Here is a 17753-nt window from a genome sequence, read left to right as displayed (position 1 = left end):
AGATTTGACTGCTGTCTTGCCAACAAATTAAAAGGATTCCTTGTTTTTTCCAAGAGTTGCATTTTTTTTTTTTTTTTTTTTTTTTTTGAGATGGTGCAAGCCGCTTAAATTGAATCTGTGAAGGTTCTCAGTTATCTGGGTCATGGCAGTTCAATGAGAGTTGAATCAAGGGCAACTGGGCTTGTTTGTGGATTCTTGTCTTCTCATCCAAGAGACTTCTTCAGTGGGTCAGTAGCTCCACAAGACAGAAGGAAGCACCTTTATCTGGAAATGATTGCCTTGGTCAAGAAATAACATTCACATATAAAGTATGTGTGTGGAATCTGACCAAAATCAGTCTCACACTGCTTTGGTTGGCCTTAAAAGGTAACATAACAAAAGTGCAACAGGCTCGATCTCTGACATCTTGAAATCAGCATGAAATACAAAGCGCACGTGTGTCCAGGCAGGCTTGCACAGGATGAAAACGAGGTGTGCATGGGGAGCGTGCACGTGGGGCCGGGGCGGTAGCCAGCTTCAGTGTTGTTGTACATGAACCCCAGCTGTTCCTCTGGGCCTCCTGAGGGTTTACTTTAATCGACACGGACCTTTAAGCCGTTTACTCTGGATCTCAACACACATTTATGGCACCGTTTGCTGGCCAGGCTTCATCCGCTTTCACCAAATTCACCATGCAAAAGTTTGCACAAATAAGCTGACCATCAACACATTGTGTGGGATTTGAGGGCACCGCCCAGGGAAAGGCTGAAGGGGAGAATCAGTCAGTTTTTAGGAGACAAATGTTGCAGACTGAAAGGCTGGTTGTTTAAATTGGTTGCAACCCCAAAATGAGCCTTATTTTGTCGTCAACCTTGTGAAAAGGTTGAAAATTAGACAATCTTGGACTCTGTTGAAGGCCACTTTTCGTCACTGATTCTCCTTGAGGCTTTGTGTCTGTTTCTCCTCACTGCTAATGGGGCCAGACAATCCATGCCCTATTGTTTCTAGCCATGAAAGATGGAAGTAATAGTTCACTTATGCAAGGTAAACCGAAATGGACTATTGCTCTATTCATTGGAATTCCCCTGCAAGACGATCAGCTTAAAAGATTGAGCTGGAGGAACAAGGGTTTTAAGCATTAAGGAAGACAGAACCCACCACAAACTTCACAAACAGCAACTAATATACAAAAAATGATGATGATGCAGGTAAAAGCCATAGACAATGAAATTAAACATTAAACACTGGTGTATGCTGTCATAAAGTGATGCCAAAATGTTTGCTAGGCAACTGCACTTCAACATTGGAAGTTTTCATGAGGAGGGTGGGACTTCAGAAACTTAATCACTTCGATAAGAGATGGCCAAGAAGGAGTGAAAGGCTGCACGTCCCATAAATAAGAATCAAAATGGCAAATTATGTTAACTGCTCTAGCTTTATCAAAGGGTACATAGCAATCACAACACATCGCCAGCATCTGATCGCCAGCATCAGACAGCATCAAAAAGGACTCCACTCAGCCCTCCTCCTGCCTGCTCACACTAATGCATTCTGGGAAAAGATACAGGAGTATCAAAACACAGACTACTTGGCTGCTAAACAGTTGTTTTTCCCACAGCAATTAGACTGCTAAATCAGAACAGGTACACATGGAACTGTTTCTATTTGCACTTTACTCATTGATTATTCTCTTTTAGCCTCACAGTTTTTAGTTTATTTGTTATTGCTCTCATATATTTGATTTATTGCTTTTATTTATATTGATATATTGCACTGAAGCATATTCATTGACTGGTAGCATGTGTGAAACACTTTCGTTTTTATGTAGAGCATAAAAATGACAAAAGAAATCTGAATCTGAATGTTTTGCACCTTAGTTGCTTGAGCTGAGAGCATGTGTTGAGCTTGAGCTAAGAATTTTCATCTTGTTCACTGAACAATGTATGCAAATCAAGTTATGGCACAAACAACCTCAAAAACCCCAGCCCCATCATCACTAACTGGAAAAATAAAATGGTAAAACTGTTTGGTGTTAGACTTATTTACCAGGCTGGCAGCCTTGGTACCCTCAAGCCACTTTATAATTGGGCTATTCTCTGATTTGAGATTCAAGGATGGAAACAAACTGTGCAAATCCCGTGTGAAACTGCAGCACAACACATCATGAAGCGACGATATCAGCCATTCTGACCAGCCAAACTCTTCCAACCTCTCAAAGCATCTTTTATGTCTTACAAAAATAATTTTGGGCGAGTTGATGTTTGGAGGTGTTGGTGCAAGAAGATGCAATCTTAACTTACATCACCTAATCTAGACTATGGCTTCCCAATCCTTTTAATGTTAAGGACCACCAAAATACATGTACAATAAACCACGGTCCCCCCAACACAATTTGGGACAGCCTAGCTATGATCAAACTGGCATCGCGATCAACTACAAAACTAATCAAAATTGATAACCTTATTATACCTTTCCTTGTTGTTCTAACCTGCAGAAAATGTCATAAAAAGTTAAATTTATCTATTTGTTGTTGGGGAACCCCTGTGATCTTCTCATGGACCCGATTTTGAACACAAGTTAGTACACAATTAAAAAGTAGCATTGTCATTTGAAGGGCATAGCATGATTGTCCTTGCGTAAACCTTTAGCGAATCTGGGTCAGGGTTAAAAGATATGATGAACCAGAAAAAAAGCTGTTTTCAAGTGTTTCTAAACTGAATCCTGTGAATAACTGTGGTATGTTGTCTGGTCTGCCAACAGTGATGTTAGTCACTGCTGATGGTCTGGAGTTTGTCCCCTGGAACCAAAGGGTGTTTTCACCAATTTTCCAGACGTATTGGTAACAACTCTGCCTGGACGGAGGCTCTGAATGATGTAATTGTGATTGGTGAATGAATTGAAAGAAGGAAAGAGAGGAGAGAGAGAGGTGAATATGACCTCTGAGATTCTTACTTGACGACATCTGGCTTACACTGCTTTTCTCATAAAAACTTAATATTAATCCCTGCAGCACCTCAGACCGCTGTGCAACTAATAACACTCTTTAAGAAAAAAAAACAGCAGTTGCTAAAACAAATGTGAAAAATTATATTGACTTCCATCAATCTCACAATGAGAACGTGCTGCTGGCAGATGCTGTGGTTGAGATGCTATTGACATTGTTCAAGATACACTCGCTGATCTCTTAAGAAGCTTAAGGCAATAAACTTGTGTTTACAGCCTAATGCAAAACACCGGATATGCTTCAAAATTGTCATGATGTGCATACTGAAGTGTATTAACCAAGGTGCTGTGGCAGGAACAACTATTTATTGAAACTGATCAGGTAATGATGCCATAATTTTGAAAGCATAGTGGTTTAAGTGTTCTATAATCCTTATAATATTCCCTTTAAACCATATAATATTCCTTTTAAATGCTTGCGAGTAAGCTGACCCAACAAAATAACTAAAAGTCCCATTTCAAACTCTTCCCAACTTGGGGTCAAAGTTCAGTTTCAAGTCCTGCAGTAGGGCCACCATTTTATACTATGCAAGGGGTGATTCAGTTCAACTTGGCCAGGTCACAAATCAGTGTCAGGAGTAACATGTTTGAACCCAGGATGGCAGTGTTATGTGTTATAAAGTGCTCGAAAAGAGTTGGCAGAAGTGTGCACATGCAGGCCATTTTTGCTGGTTAAAAGAATCATGAAAAGCGGTTTAAGAAGGACTATCTGGCGTACTTTAAGATTTACATACTTTGGTTCACCTTCAACAGCTGACTGGCACTCCTATTGTTATATTTAAGTTTAATATTAAAGTTTTTTCTTTGTGGATAATATCATGTCCATTCATTGCTTGTGGGCGAAGTGTGGCCCAAATGAGATCAAATTTGATCTTGATAATGCAGAGCAAAAAACAAGCAAAAGACCTAGAAATGTATTTGGAATGTGTTTGAGTGATAAAGTGAATTCAGGATTAATGTCTTCTCCACGCTGATAGTTTTGTGATCTAGAAATAATAATTTATCTCACTGACCAAAATATCTTGTCAGTCATCAGTCATTAGTCTCAGTTTGTTTAAGAGGACAGAAGCAGGTTTGAAAGTCGGTAAATTATCAAAGATGCCACATTTTAGATGCTAGATATTAGACAGGACATAACCCTGCTGTGTGTTTATGTGTGTGCGTGTGAGAGTGTGTGTGCATGCGTGTGTCAGCTCTTTTGTACCTTGTCCGAAGCGTCCAGTCTTATGAACCTCGGTGGCTCCTCGGTATCCCAGCATCCTACAGACCACGTCTCCGTCCTTTTTGTCCCAGACATCATCACACACCGTCCCCCAGCGGCGCTCGTGGTAAACCTCCACGCGACCCTCATGAGGACCTGACCCATTCACCAGCCGCACCAGGATCTCCCCCACTGGAACACACACACACATACATTAATATTCTGTAGGCAAGCATGCATATGAATTGCCACATACACTAATATATATTTATACGGTGTGTACACTTGCATCTGTTAACAGGAGTAAAGGTGTTTGTACATCTACTGAAACGTCCAAGCACACAAACGCTCTAATGAGGAGCATCAAAAGCAATCATGTTCATACACATACACAAAAAAAGGAAAGTATTCATTACTTACGCCAACATCATTAATTTAAGGGAACACATGACTTTTTTTTCTGGCCAGTGTTTACTGGCACAACTTTGAACTCAAGCTAAGCAGATTATTTTTCTTTAGAGTGTTTATGAGTTTAATGAAGCCTTGTAAATCTAACCAAAATGAAAACAAACTTAGATGAATAGGCTGCTTTCAACATACTGTAGCAGAAAGTTTCCATAAACCACAGAAATTGTCTATGGCTCTAGGAGAAAGAATAAATAAAATTACACCATGATTTTAGGGACTTTTTCTTCTTTCATCTTATTGAACTCTTTCATAAAAAGTACGGTGGTTGGTTGAATTGTGGATTGAAGCTTTGCCAAAAAGTAATTTTTCAGTGATTGCTGACCATCATCTGAACATCATGGCATACAGTCTGGCAACAGTCTTGAGGGGCTGAGGACCCGACAGCTGGAGCTGACGGAAAGAGTTTCGAAATTTGTAACATCAACATATGCATCTGCAAGCTTTTATCCACTCTCACCTTATTAGGGAGCTAAAAATAAGCAGTTGTATGAAGATACCAAGGAGAGGAGAGGAGGGAAGATGAGACACGAGAATAGAAAACATTGCAATTATGAGAATCTCAGCACTGCTGACTCAGCAACAAGGTGTAATGCAGCACTTGGCCAGTTTCAACAGACACAACCCATCGCTCCACCTGGTTGCCAGGCAACAAGCGACTTATCAACTTGAGCTGCCTCTGTAGACTTTGCTGATGTGTTATAACTTTCACCTTATTCAGTTTGGACAGTTTTGATTGGTCAAGTCTGAAGGCTGGAGGAACACAGATGAGCGCCATGTTTCAGTTTCAAGTTGAAACAAGTTCAGCTGGAAGTGTTACGGACCTGACGTGGCACTTACCAGTGTGATTGTCATCTAAAAGATTAGAAGTGCAATCATTTAGCAACACCCTTGCAACCACCTAGAACATGACAACCACCTAGAAATACCATAGCAACCACCCAGAACACCATAGCACCCAATAAACACATACCTACACTCCGTCTGAAAGTCTTTTTCTGTAAGCCAGGAGAAGATGTGTAACCATGGTAACCTGTGCCAGCATCTACTGGCATGTGAGTGAACTGACAGCAGTTTGTGTTTTTGGCTTTCCTTCACTTCTGTGAAGCCTAGTTATGCTCTCATGTACGTGTTGCGCACGGGGGGTTTTCTTAGTAAATGCGTTCTTTGAGGGCCCTTTGCCCTGGCTTAGAGGATGTTGATGTTACTATTGTCATGGAAACTGCTGCACTGAACTGTGGGATACTTATGCCAGCATTGTGTCCAGAATTTGCATAGTGTAATATTTCACCAAAAATAGTATGAAATTCTCATAGCACTTGATTATTAACAAGATTTCAGACGTATTAAAAAGTCTTACCTAGCCTGCTATTTTGTTGTTATTTTTGTTGCATGTTACTATGGCATTTTGGACACAGCCATGGTACATACGTACATACCTAAAAACACCCTTGCAACCACCTAATACACTGCAGAAATGCTCTAGGAACACCATTGTAATACATGGCACACCACAGAAACATCACAAAAACACCCTAACCACCACCTAGAACAGCATATCAACTGCCTACATATGGCAACCACCTACAACACCTTAGCAACCACCTAGCAACAGCCTAGCAAATAGGTAGAACACTTTAGAAACCATCTACAAACACAATGACCTACAACCCTCACCATAAATGCACTGTATTGATATCAAAATATGTGCTAATTGGAAAGTTTCATTTTTTTGCAACCACAATGAAAATTTCTTAAGATTTCTTTCAAATTATCTTACAGATGAGAATACTCAAGAAAAGAGCAGATGATATTACGAGGTTAGAAAAGTTGTGATGAGAGGAGATGAAATGAGGAGTGTGATGCATTGAGAAGACAATATTGAAGAGGTGGAAAGAGAAGAGATGAAATAAAAAGAGATTGGTTTGGTTTGTTTATTTACACATATGAGAAACGTTATAAAAGATACAAAATTAAATGAACAGGGGAATCTGCAGGAGAATTGCCTAAAAACCCTCAAGGGGCTTGAAAAGTGGCATTCTCCAGGCAGAATATCACTGGAAGTAAGCATAAACAAATGATATGTGTCATAGCAATAATATACAAACAGAAAAAAATAGGGTGATCTGAGATCAAATGAAATGGATGAGATAAGATGAGATGGGAAAAAAAGTTGAAAAGAGGACAGAAGATGAAAAAGGACGAGCTGACATGGGATGAGGTCAGCTTAAATTGAGGGATGACGTTGCATCCACTGATCCGTTCTGGATGTTCAAGATGTGCGGGAACTGAAATGTTTAGTGAGCGGTTAGATGTGGAGCAGATGCTCGGGCCAGGTCAGGTCTAGGTTGGCTTGACTTGACATGGCATGGCACGGCATGGCCTGTCTCAGGGGCATGTGACCGGCCTTTCTGCTGATGAGAAGCAGCTGTGGGACTGGACCGAGGCAGAGCGCTCTGTGTCAGCATGGGATTACTACAGACTCAACAAACTTCTCCCTGCCCAGTGAAAAAACTCGAGCAGTAAGACATTTCTAGGCTGCTGTTATTGCTTTAGCACGGGGCACTGAAAACCACCAGTTCAATAGCTGCCCAAGTCCTTGTTTAAACCCTGCAACACTGAAAAAAATCAACATTTTAGGAAATGTAGGTGGCAATAGGTCATTAACTGAACAACCAGTCATGACATCATCATTTGATCTGCATGTATTACATATTGATGAGTAGAAAAATATTCCTTTGATGGTGTTTCATCACCAAAGGAACTTTCCTCTTTCCTTATTATATACAAACTTAAAATAATAATAATCATACCAATGAATTTAGCCGCAAGTGGCCATTAATGGAGTCAAAACCCACACAGCAATTGACATTAGGAATATAAGTTTGAACAAGGCTGTAATGCCCACATTGAGAGGTACAAGTCCCCCCCAATGTTCAGGCACTCCAAAAATGTCCCTCCCAAAAATATTGCTGGAATATATTAGCAATTCAATGTTCAGGCATATCTGTCCCCCCAATGCTGAAATGGTGGTTTCGGCCCTGAGCTTGAATATAACCAAATTTGTTTTGATAGCCATAACATAGGAGGAGATGAGGAGTGGAGAAAAGGTTATTGTAGCACCGCCACATGGCTGAGAGGCTTCATTTTGTTTTGCCCATTTTGTCTGTTTACCAAATTTGATTCTCCAACATGTGCTATTCAGGAATTCCACCTCCCCTTGTGTTTTCTCTGTTTTCAACTTCATTCATGCATCAAGGTCAAACAGCGCTGAGCATCAAAAAGAAGACTAATTCAGCATCCAAATGATGTTTGAAACATCAACTCTGATTGGCTGACGGCTTGTGGTCTCTGAGGTATGGATCACTGTAACGCGGGCAAACAGAAAACTGACTGCACAACAATGAATACAAAGTAAAGACATATAAGCCAACCAGAGCAAGGAGATTAAACACAAACAAATGAAAATTATTACATAAATTTAGTTGTAAGAAGTGATTTAAAAGATGGTAGAGAGATTTAGCCGCTTAACCTCACCTAAAAAGATTGACAAATATTTTCAACTCAAGATATGGGAGCTGCCATTGTGAACCTCACTATAGATTTTCAAAAAGCCAATAGGAAGAGTGAGATAATTGAGTTAAGAATATGTTACACCAACATATGGAGATTTACATGTATTTTTAAAAGTGCAAAAATGTTTGCTTCTGCTTCTTGTGTTTGTAAACCAAGTTTTGGAAGCTGTCATGTCAAGTGTCTATATTTTTTTTCAGTCTGTGATTCCAAATAGTGCTTTTTGTCCTCTGAGGGACAAATATGTCAGTCTTGCTTCTCAAAGGTAAACAACTCTTGCAAACTTTTGGAGAAGGACGCTGTCTGTTTCGAGGCCTTCTCCCCCCTCTGCTGGGGGTCGAGGGCCAATATGTTATGGCTTGGATGTCTTTTTTTTTTTTTTTTTTACCAAACTGCTGGAGTCAGGGTTTAAGCATGTTGCTGTTTCATCTTAGAGGCACTCACATGAGGTGTGTGTGTGTGTGTGTGTGTGTGTGAGAGAGAGAAGTAGTGGTATTCAGTAAATGATCAAGAAAAAGTTTCACAGATCAGTAATACATCTTGTAGACCTCAAACTATGCAGCAGCTGTACTTGTGTAAATGACCTGATTTATCACCTTGTAGGACACGTAGAGGAAATGAGAAAGAGAGGTAAACACACATACACACACACTCACAACACGAGTTCAGCTCTGGTATTTTGGACGGCTGCTCGGTGTTAAGATATGCATGCTGACTGAGACACTGATGACAAAGTGCTGGAGAGCAGGGCCAGACACATTATCTAGACAGGATATTAGCCTCATCAGACCATCATAAATTTGAACTGTGTGCCATTTAACTTCCATTATACAGTGAATTCTCAAGCCCATCATAACTTAACGTCTACCATAACATTGTACTATCATATCTGCCACAGATGTCCGTATCATATCCTCAAAGCATACCAGCATCAGGAATTAGATCTATTTTTCAACCTTCTATGGTAAGATGCTTTTTTGCAGACAGTACTGCAACGATAGGAGGGAATGAAAGGAATGAAAAAGTGTGAGCATGGTGTATGCTGGGTTTGGCGATAGTGATATGGGTGATTGACTGAAGTTCACCAGAAATAGACGAAGCGAAGATGAAAACAGCAAAGATGCTGATGGGTGATTGAATCAGTTCGATAAACTGGCTTGAGGATGGAGAGGCCTGCTTCGAAAGCACCACGGCAACTACCTATTTTTGAGGAGAATTACCTAAACTGACTTAAAGAAACCAACCAAATGCCACTGCCATGATAATAGAGAATCAAGAAGCAGTTCCAGAGTGTTTTCCACTGCAGAGAAACACACTTCATCCCATAACATGTACATATACTGATTTTCCTTGACAACAGCTTCACTTAAACATAGTAAAATAGGGTTGATTTATTCATTTCCTTAAAGTTCGATAAGATCTATTGGTGAAATTTTTGATTATGTAGCTTATGGTCCTATTTTCAAAGACAGAGACCTCCAGGGTTCCCTGAGGTGCTTCCAGAGGCCACTCAACAAATGAGGGGCGGTTTAATTTAACTGTAATTTCACTCTCTAGTAATTGTTACCATACAAAAATGTAAGAGTGAATATGTTAACATGATGTTGTAATTTCCTCACTTTGAATCTATTTGTCAACGTTCAACTATGACATCCAAACAATTTATTACTAATATATCTTTTCATGTCAGGGTCCCTGTAAGGTAAAATCACTTAATATGGGGATCTGAAGTTTAATGAAAGTCAGCTTGAGGGTCCGGACCATGACCCCCCGCACTAGAGCCACGAGGGACCTACTAATTTCAACTAAAAACCATCATGTTGAGTAACACTATAAGCATCTAGGACTGGTTCCTTTTGTGCTCCTATAACACCAAAAAAATCTATACATTGTCCAGCTGCGGTAACAGTGGAATGAGCTGTGAGGTCTATACGTGTGTGTGTGTGTGTGTGTGTGTGTGTGTGTGCGAGAATTTAGCCAGTATGAGTTTTTGAAAGCTGATGTCAATGTTTTAAGGTTGAAGCTGCTATAAGCCAATATTTGTGCCAATATTAAATATTTCCCTCAGAATTTTATTCTTGATAGGTAAACATAGTTGGAAATCACATTATTGTTTATTGCATTATACAGTATGTAACAAAATGCACCATATGGCTCATATCACTGACTGGCTGATATTCAATTTTTAATAAGAAGCCAATGTTAACCCCGTTTATTGGAATATACCTAGTATGAAAAACCCTTTCAGATTTAATTCAGCACTTTCTCACATCTCTGTCTCAGCTCTTCATTCCTTCTCTCCCTCTAAGGAGCCTGAGGCTCCCCACAGTGCAAATGAAAGACTGTGGGGAGAGGAGGAGGAGGAGGAGGAAGGAGGAGGAAGGAGAGGGAAGTTTCTGGATGAAGGCAGCATGTGTGGATGTTAAAACCTGGGGAATAATCAGGACCATGCAACCATACTTCACAGACAATCATATCTCTGCTGTGGACAGCCAACTGGGACCATAATATATGTGAATTATGTTGAATTATGCGCTCTCTGGTGGGAGTGCACTTGATTTATCTGGCCAGAAAATCAGGTAGTAATCAGGCATCGGATGCATGACTAAAAAGTTAAGGTGAATCATTTTGGCTGGGACGTTTCACACTGCAGCGTCTCAAAGCACCTGCACACACCTCCTCTCACTGAATGAATCATCGCACAAAATACAAATAAATTGCCATACCTAACCAATTAAAGTATGCATTCAGAATAAGTTCTGTCCTGCAGGATCACACTTACTGTCACAGTTGCAAATTTGGCAGTAACACCGCATGAGTAAATAAAACTGAAAGAAATCATTCCCATTCATATCCCATTCCCATTCATATCTTCCTGTGTCACTGCACAATTCATGGTGTTTCCATATTTCATTTGCTGGAGGTTATAATTCAGCCTTGACTAAAAATTAATAAAAGTCAATAACTAGTGAGTGCCCCGCCCTCCCACGACTAAAGATTGGCAAAGGAGCTGTGGGTTGGGCTCTGTCTGTCCATCATGGTTTCTGAGCATCTGCTGACGTATTTTGGGCCAAACTAGAGAGAATGATGGATTTTGATTGTTAGGTCTGGTATTTTTAATATAAGCCTGATATAATATAAACCACCAGAGCGCCACCACCAGGCCAACAGGGAATTAAGCCTCATGCTCAATATGTTAAACACTGCTTGGTGTTATTTCATGAGGCTCTGGAAATACCTAGCATCCATACAATGAACTGATGGGACCACCACAGCGCCATCAACAGGCTAAAACCAAAAGACACTTGCACCTAGGGATGTCATGATGCCGCAATTTTGGTAGTCAGTGTCAGCTGCAGTAAAATCTACGATTCTCGATACCGCTTTGAAAACCTCAGAGGAAACAATAACGCATATACCATGTAACATAATAGTGGATGTGTTTGTTCAATGCGAAAACACCATTTGCTCACTGGATTTTGCTCTATGTTGCTTTCTCCGTCTGCCTTGAAAGCAAAATACTTCCATACATGGATTTGTAATTTGCTCTTTCCAAAAGTTTTTTGTTAGTTTGGAGGTTAAGAGAAGCAGGAGGAGCACTGCTCATCATCTTTGTTGTTTTTCTCTGTGTGTGGTGTTATCGTATGCTCTTGTGTTGGTAGCGGGTGCACGGTGGCTCAAGAGTCAGTACTACCAATACTGTACAAAAGCTATTACCATTACTGTTGGCCTGTTTCATACCTGCATCAAAATGCAGCTTGACAACAAAAAATTGACCATGTTACTATACTGCAAAAAACCAACAAAATAAAGCATTAGTTTGACTTTTTCAGTTTTTTTTAAAAGGCATCACATACCTTGACATACAAATATGTGATCAGACACAACAGCGTATGCACAAATACAAACACAACCGAGGAAAGAAGCAAGCAAAAGAAATTAGCACATCTTTGAGAAATAATACAAATGGATAAAATTATCCAAACAGTCTGGCAGTTTTCATATTCATTTTGAACAGCCGGCAAAACGGTCATAATTTGACCATACTGTTACGAAGAAGCTGACGTTTCAGACTAGCCTTTGGCCTTTCGTAAGAGTGGAGAAATGAATGTGAAATGCTTGTGAAATGACGACTGTTGTCGACCAGCGACAGCTAGACGAATGAGCTCCACGTGTTGGTGGTCGTCCAAGTGGTTCAGGCCTCGGAGGCCAGCGGTGCTACGGCATCATACTGTCAGTACCTGAGAGAGGCCAGAATGTTGAGTGATATTTCTAATGTTTATCTGGCAGGCAGGAAGGCTCTGGACGGGAGCGCTGGACCGGACTGGACTGCATGGCATCAGGACAACAGCTAACTAGCACAGTCTGTTCATAACACATTCCCCTTGAAAGTAAGATTTTATTGTCTTTCGCATTGTTTGCCGTTTTGCTGCCTCCTGCTCTGTGTTGTTTAGATCTTTTCTTTGTTTCTTCTTTCTGTTTTCTGTGTTTGTTTCTTTCTAATTTGAGTTTTTGGCCTCCGTTATTTTGCACTCAAATTCTGGCATGTACTATAAGTGTATTCTAGAAATGAAATTTTAGAATCAAAGTCTAAGATGAATTTATTTCACCGAGTGAAAGCGAGTACGTCTGTGCACGTGTGTTTATGTAACTGCATACATGCAAATTTGAACAAAAAGGGATCAAAATACATGGATTACATATGCATGCAGGGTGTGCAAAATGTCAGCACCAGAATACACTAGGACAAAGAGGAAATAATGAAAAATGCAATGAAATGCAAATCTGCAGAAGCCGTCTTCTCACTCTGTCCCTCAGTTTTGGTGTTTGAGGCTTGACACCAACTAGAGGCTTGGGCCGGCTCGTAGTTGGTCTCCACATGAAAGAATAACAGTGTATTTTCACAAGCCTGAGTCCCAGGGTGAAAGCAAATGTCTCATTAGGATCTGTGGCTGAAAACATTTAAGAACCCCTGCTGAACGTTGTTAGGATCCCTGTAGCTGGAGCCGTCCACTGTAAAAACAACCTGTCAACCCTTGAACCTGCTACACTCTCGAGTGGAGCCGCAGGATTAACTATCAAACTGTCAGTAACCTCTGCTCTGACAACCAGAGATGTGTGTGTGTGTGTGTGTGTGTGTGTGTGTGAGGGTGTGTGTCTGTATGCATTGTTTCACTTGCTGTATTTTCTTTTCAGCTGCCAAGAGAAAATTATACGCAAGTTTGAAATGTGTCAAAAATGAAATGTGAAATCCAAAGTTGGTCTGTTTCCATCAGCTGGGATAAAGTGAAGGTATATGATTAAAAAAAGGATAGTGTATTGGGCTGCTGTGGGGGAAAAAAATTATTGAGCTGTGGGAGGAGGGTAATATACAGAGAAAAAAACTGTGAGATTGAAGTGGCAAATTTTGTGAGAGAAAAAAATAATATTATGAGAAAAAAACTCGAAATTCGGAGATTATAAAGTCACAAATTGGAAAACTTGGAAAAATTGTTACAAATACAAAGCAGGAATGGGATTTAGTGAGGAGTACTCTAAATACCCAGACTCTGAAGAAACATTGCCGTGACTTGGGCCTATTGAAAGAAAAACGACACACTGACACAGAGTGCAAATAATAATTTGCTGAGGTCATGAGCTGCAGGCGTCATGCACGGCAAGAGGCTGTGCCCACAGGGTGGGGCTGATCCTTGAACCTTGCAAAGGGAGGCAATGTGGCTCCCAGACCAAAAAAAAAAAAAAAAAAAATTCTTCTAAATTTGTGACCTTATAACTCCAGATTTTAGAGTTATGTCTCATAAATTTGTGAGTTTTTTTATTGGAAATTTACCACTTTAATCTCAGAGAATATCCAAGTTTTTTTTCTTATAAATTTATAACTAAAATCTTGGAAGATTAATCCCCGCCCCACTCAGGCTCCATATTTTTTTCCCCTGCAGTGGCCCTAATATGTTGTCGTATCATCCACCAACTGTACTTAAGATCAAATTTGTTCTTAAAACCCACTTACTCAGTTTTCAAAAAGATTCTGGCATTCACCAGTGTTTTCTTATGTGGGATTTATTCCTAGGTAAGAGCAGAACCTACACACACTCAACAGCACATTTGAGTGCTGACATGTTTCTGCAAAATAACTGGTGACTGTATTTTTTTCTATTCTACAGTTGTAAATTATTAGGATTTAAATTAGAATAATACTTACATAATTTATAATATTTTTTTTAAACATTTATTTTCATTATTTTATAAAGCATTACGGTTTTAAAATAAACAGAACAATAAAACCTCACATCTTAACTCACTCAGTTCAGCTATGTTGTTTGGGCACATCAGTTTTGTTAATTGAGAACCAGCATATCTATCTGTCTATCTCTGTATCTATAAATATACATATATAAAGAACTGCCTTATATTTGAGCTGAAACCTTTTTTTTTTTTTTTTTTAACTTCATCACTTGTGCGCCCTTCTCCAGCCACAGTGTTGGTAGCATTTCATGCATCAACACACATAGAAGAGGTACAACCTGTTTTCTGTGTTTAAGTGTCCCTGTACTTGTCCTCACTGTCTTGCACAATAAAAAAAAATAAGTATGTGTGGCCCTCTGGTTTGGTGCTGACTTCCTGCAGCACTACATCCATATATGGGACAGCGGGATAAGAACACAGGTGCGAACAATTCTGTGGCTGAAGAACACATAATGAATCTGACGTAGACGTTTCCTAGGACCTTTTCTTAAGAAGAGACTTAAGAAAAAAAACTTCAGTTACTTGTGAATGAGGCCCATTGTTCTTTAACCTCAGCCAATGCTGGGCATATTTCATGCTTTACTCCTGAGACAAATGAAAACAAAAAACACTTGGTAATGCTCTAATGTACTAACCACAGAACTGAATGGTGTAGAACGGACATGGGACTGTTTGCTGTGGTCATTTGGCTCGTCCAAAATAAAACAGCATTTGAAGTTATTGTGACAACACACACGTTGGGCAGGTAAAGTGTGGCCCCCTCGCTTGAGAACTGAGAAAATATGCTCTTTCAGTATATATATATATCTCTCAGTTTTTGCATCTCTCTCCCTTTATCTCTTACTTTTTCCTCTCGTGTGTATTGCCTTTGCCTCCCACACACACACACACACACATACACACACACAAAATCGTCCACAGTCTGGGGTCCATTTGCTTACTCTGGGAAGCACTTGTACAGGTATTTTGCTGAGGCTTTGAAGCAAGGAGGAACATGTGAGCCAAGCACTCAGTCATTGACACAAAGTCCTGCATGTCCAGATTGAGTTTGTGTTAACACCCAGCATGTGTGCACACAACTCTCCCACAGACGACAGCTGGTGGAGTCTGGGGTCACTCTGTTGCTTGTCCTGGGAAATTATCATACAGGTATGTTCTGCATGCTTTGAAGAGTAAAAAGATCCCAGCCATGCATCACCCCGTGCGTCAGCCGCCGTGGGTTTGTGACAGAAAGTCCGTGACACAGGGATTCAACACTCAGCAGCATGTGGTGTTTCATGCACACACACACACACACACACACACACACACACACACACACACTCCAAAGCACCAAAAGCTCAGTCTCTTGTAAATAATGATTTGTGAGGTGAAGTGATCTTTCCCGCTACTCTAACGGCAGAAATGGGATTCAGCTGGTCGAGGGCTCGGCCTGTTCACTTGAACACCGCTCCATCTTTCATCACAGGGAAAACGGTGATGATGATGATGATGATGATGATGACGATCATGGTACCAATGTAACTGAATAACAATAACATCTGTCGACAAATGAAAAGAAATTACAGTAGTTTGGGGACATTTGCTCGTCTTTTCTCCATTTGAAAGAAGATTGGAGTTTCTTTTTTTTATTGGGTATCATTTTACTGCCATAAGATCTCTCTCTTTTTGTCTCTCTCTCTTTCTCTCTCTCTCTCTCACACACACACACACAAGCTGTTTGATGTACAGCAAGCTATGTGGTTGCTCATTGTGGATAAGGAACCCTGGGATTACACTGAGAATAAAAGCAGATCTGCTGATACTGTCTATATATCATGAGGGGTTGACCTGTATTAAGACTCATAAAATCCTTAGCCCTTAAATCACTGTGTATTGCCGACTGCCAGGTTCAGCTCATATCCACTAATAACCTGTGCTTACACTGTATATTATACCAGTAATGCCTTCAGTGCTTTTCTTTCCAATTATGTTGCTAACTTTGCTATGGCCAAATTTGGACAGTGGTCGACTATAATCATATGAAATCACTCACAGTCAACATGGAACATAGTTCACCCTGCTCTGTTTTCTTTGAATACTCTCACAAATGAATCACTCTGTCTGTTTTTACCATAACGGTCAAGTCAGTGTAAATGGGTGATACAAATAATAGAAACTGCTTTGCCAAATGCAACATTTTATTCAGTTAACATCAACTTCAATTTTATCCCTCCCAGTGCCTTCATAATGTAACAAATAGCTGCGGGAATTACTGGCAGTCTGCTCAAATATCCTCATTTTCATGCTTTAGCTCAACAGGTTCTTCACATGTTTAAACATCGATGTATACTCATGATTTCACATCATAATAAAAATAATGTGTTTTTGGATGTGATCAAAATTGCTCAAGGTATAATGGCCAAACTATTAGCAGCAACAACGACCCAATAATCAAGAATAACAAAGTCTACTGTGGATTATTCAAAATGGTTATATATGGTAAAAACAGAAAAAGCAGCAAAGATTACTAACTGGCCACATGGTTCCTATGAAGTCCACAGACCACAAAGGTTGGCACAGGAGCCAAAAGTCAGGGTTAGGTCCCTGTAACCGTTTCTAGACAGCTCAGCGCAGCTACTCAGCTAATGACACAAGAAAAACATATCAGCCATCGGGTTCAGAGAGGTCTGGTTTCTGTCACAATGTGTTAAGAATCTATATCACAGTGGGTTTCAATAATGGATTTCATGTAAGTTGCCAGACACTTATATAGCCTTATAAGAGGACACAAATGCTGTGCTTGTTACTCACAGAAGTATTACCCATTATTCATGTCTCCTTTCAAAAGTACTGGTAGTTTAGGTATTTCTCCTTGGGGACGGTAATTACTTACATTTGTCTGTCACACGCCTAAAATAACAGATTACACGCTATTTTAGCTTCAGAAATTAGGATAACTTAGTTTTCGCTCCTATAATGATCAGGGAAACCACACTGACGTTCAATGTTCTGGTTGTCTTTTGCCTTTTTACAAAAAATCATGGCAGGAATATGTCCATCCAGAAAAAACTTTTCCTGCCACTGCAATGAAGATAAATGAGTGTAACAGAGCAACGACTTGTTAGGGAGATGAGGATAATCCTGCTGTTTGGACACATGAACTTCAATCTCACATTTCGAGGGTGAAAACAAGGTAAAGGCTTTTCCTCTGATATTTTTTGAGAGCTGACTGCAATATTATCACTGACACTGAAACTGAAACAGTAATCCCTTTCATTGTCATTACTAGGAAAAGTGATAATAT

General features: G+C 40.0%; 1 protein-coding gene across 1 annotated transcript in view; it reads right to left on the bottom strand.

Moving 5' to 3' along the window:
- scara5 (scavenger receptor class A, member 5 (putative)) overlaps positions 1-17753 on the bottom strand; it is a 90157-nt gene that overhangs the window by 3671 nt on the left and 68733 nt on the right. The window contains exon 11 of the mRNA XM_030047738.1: positions 4187-4375. Coding sequence (XP_029903598.1) covers positions 4187-4375 — 189 coding nt within the window. The remainder of the gene's footprint in view (positions 1-4186; positions 4376-17753) is intronic.

Source organism: Myripristis murdjan, chromosome 24, assembly GCF_902150065.1.
Source record: "Myripristis murdjan chromosome 24, fMyrMur1.1, whole genome shotgun sequence".
Classification (NCBI taxonomy): Eukaryota; Metazoa; Chordata; class Actinopteri; order Holocentriformes; family Holocentridae; genus Myripristis; species Myripristis murdjan.
This window is presented reverse-complemented; position numbering and strand designations above follow the sequence as displayed.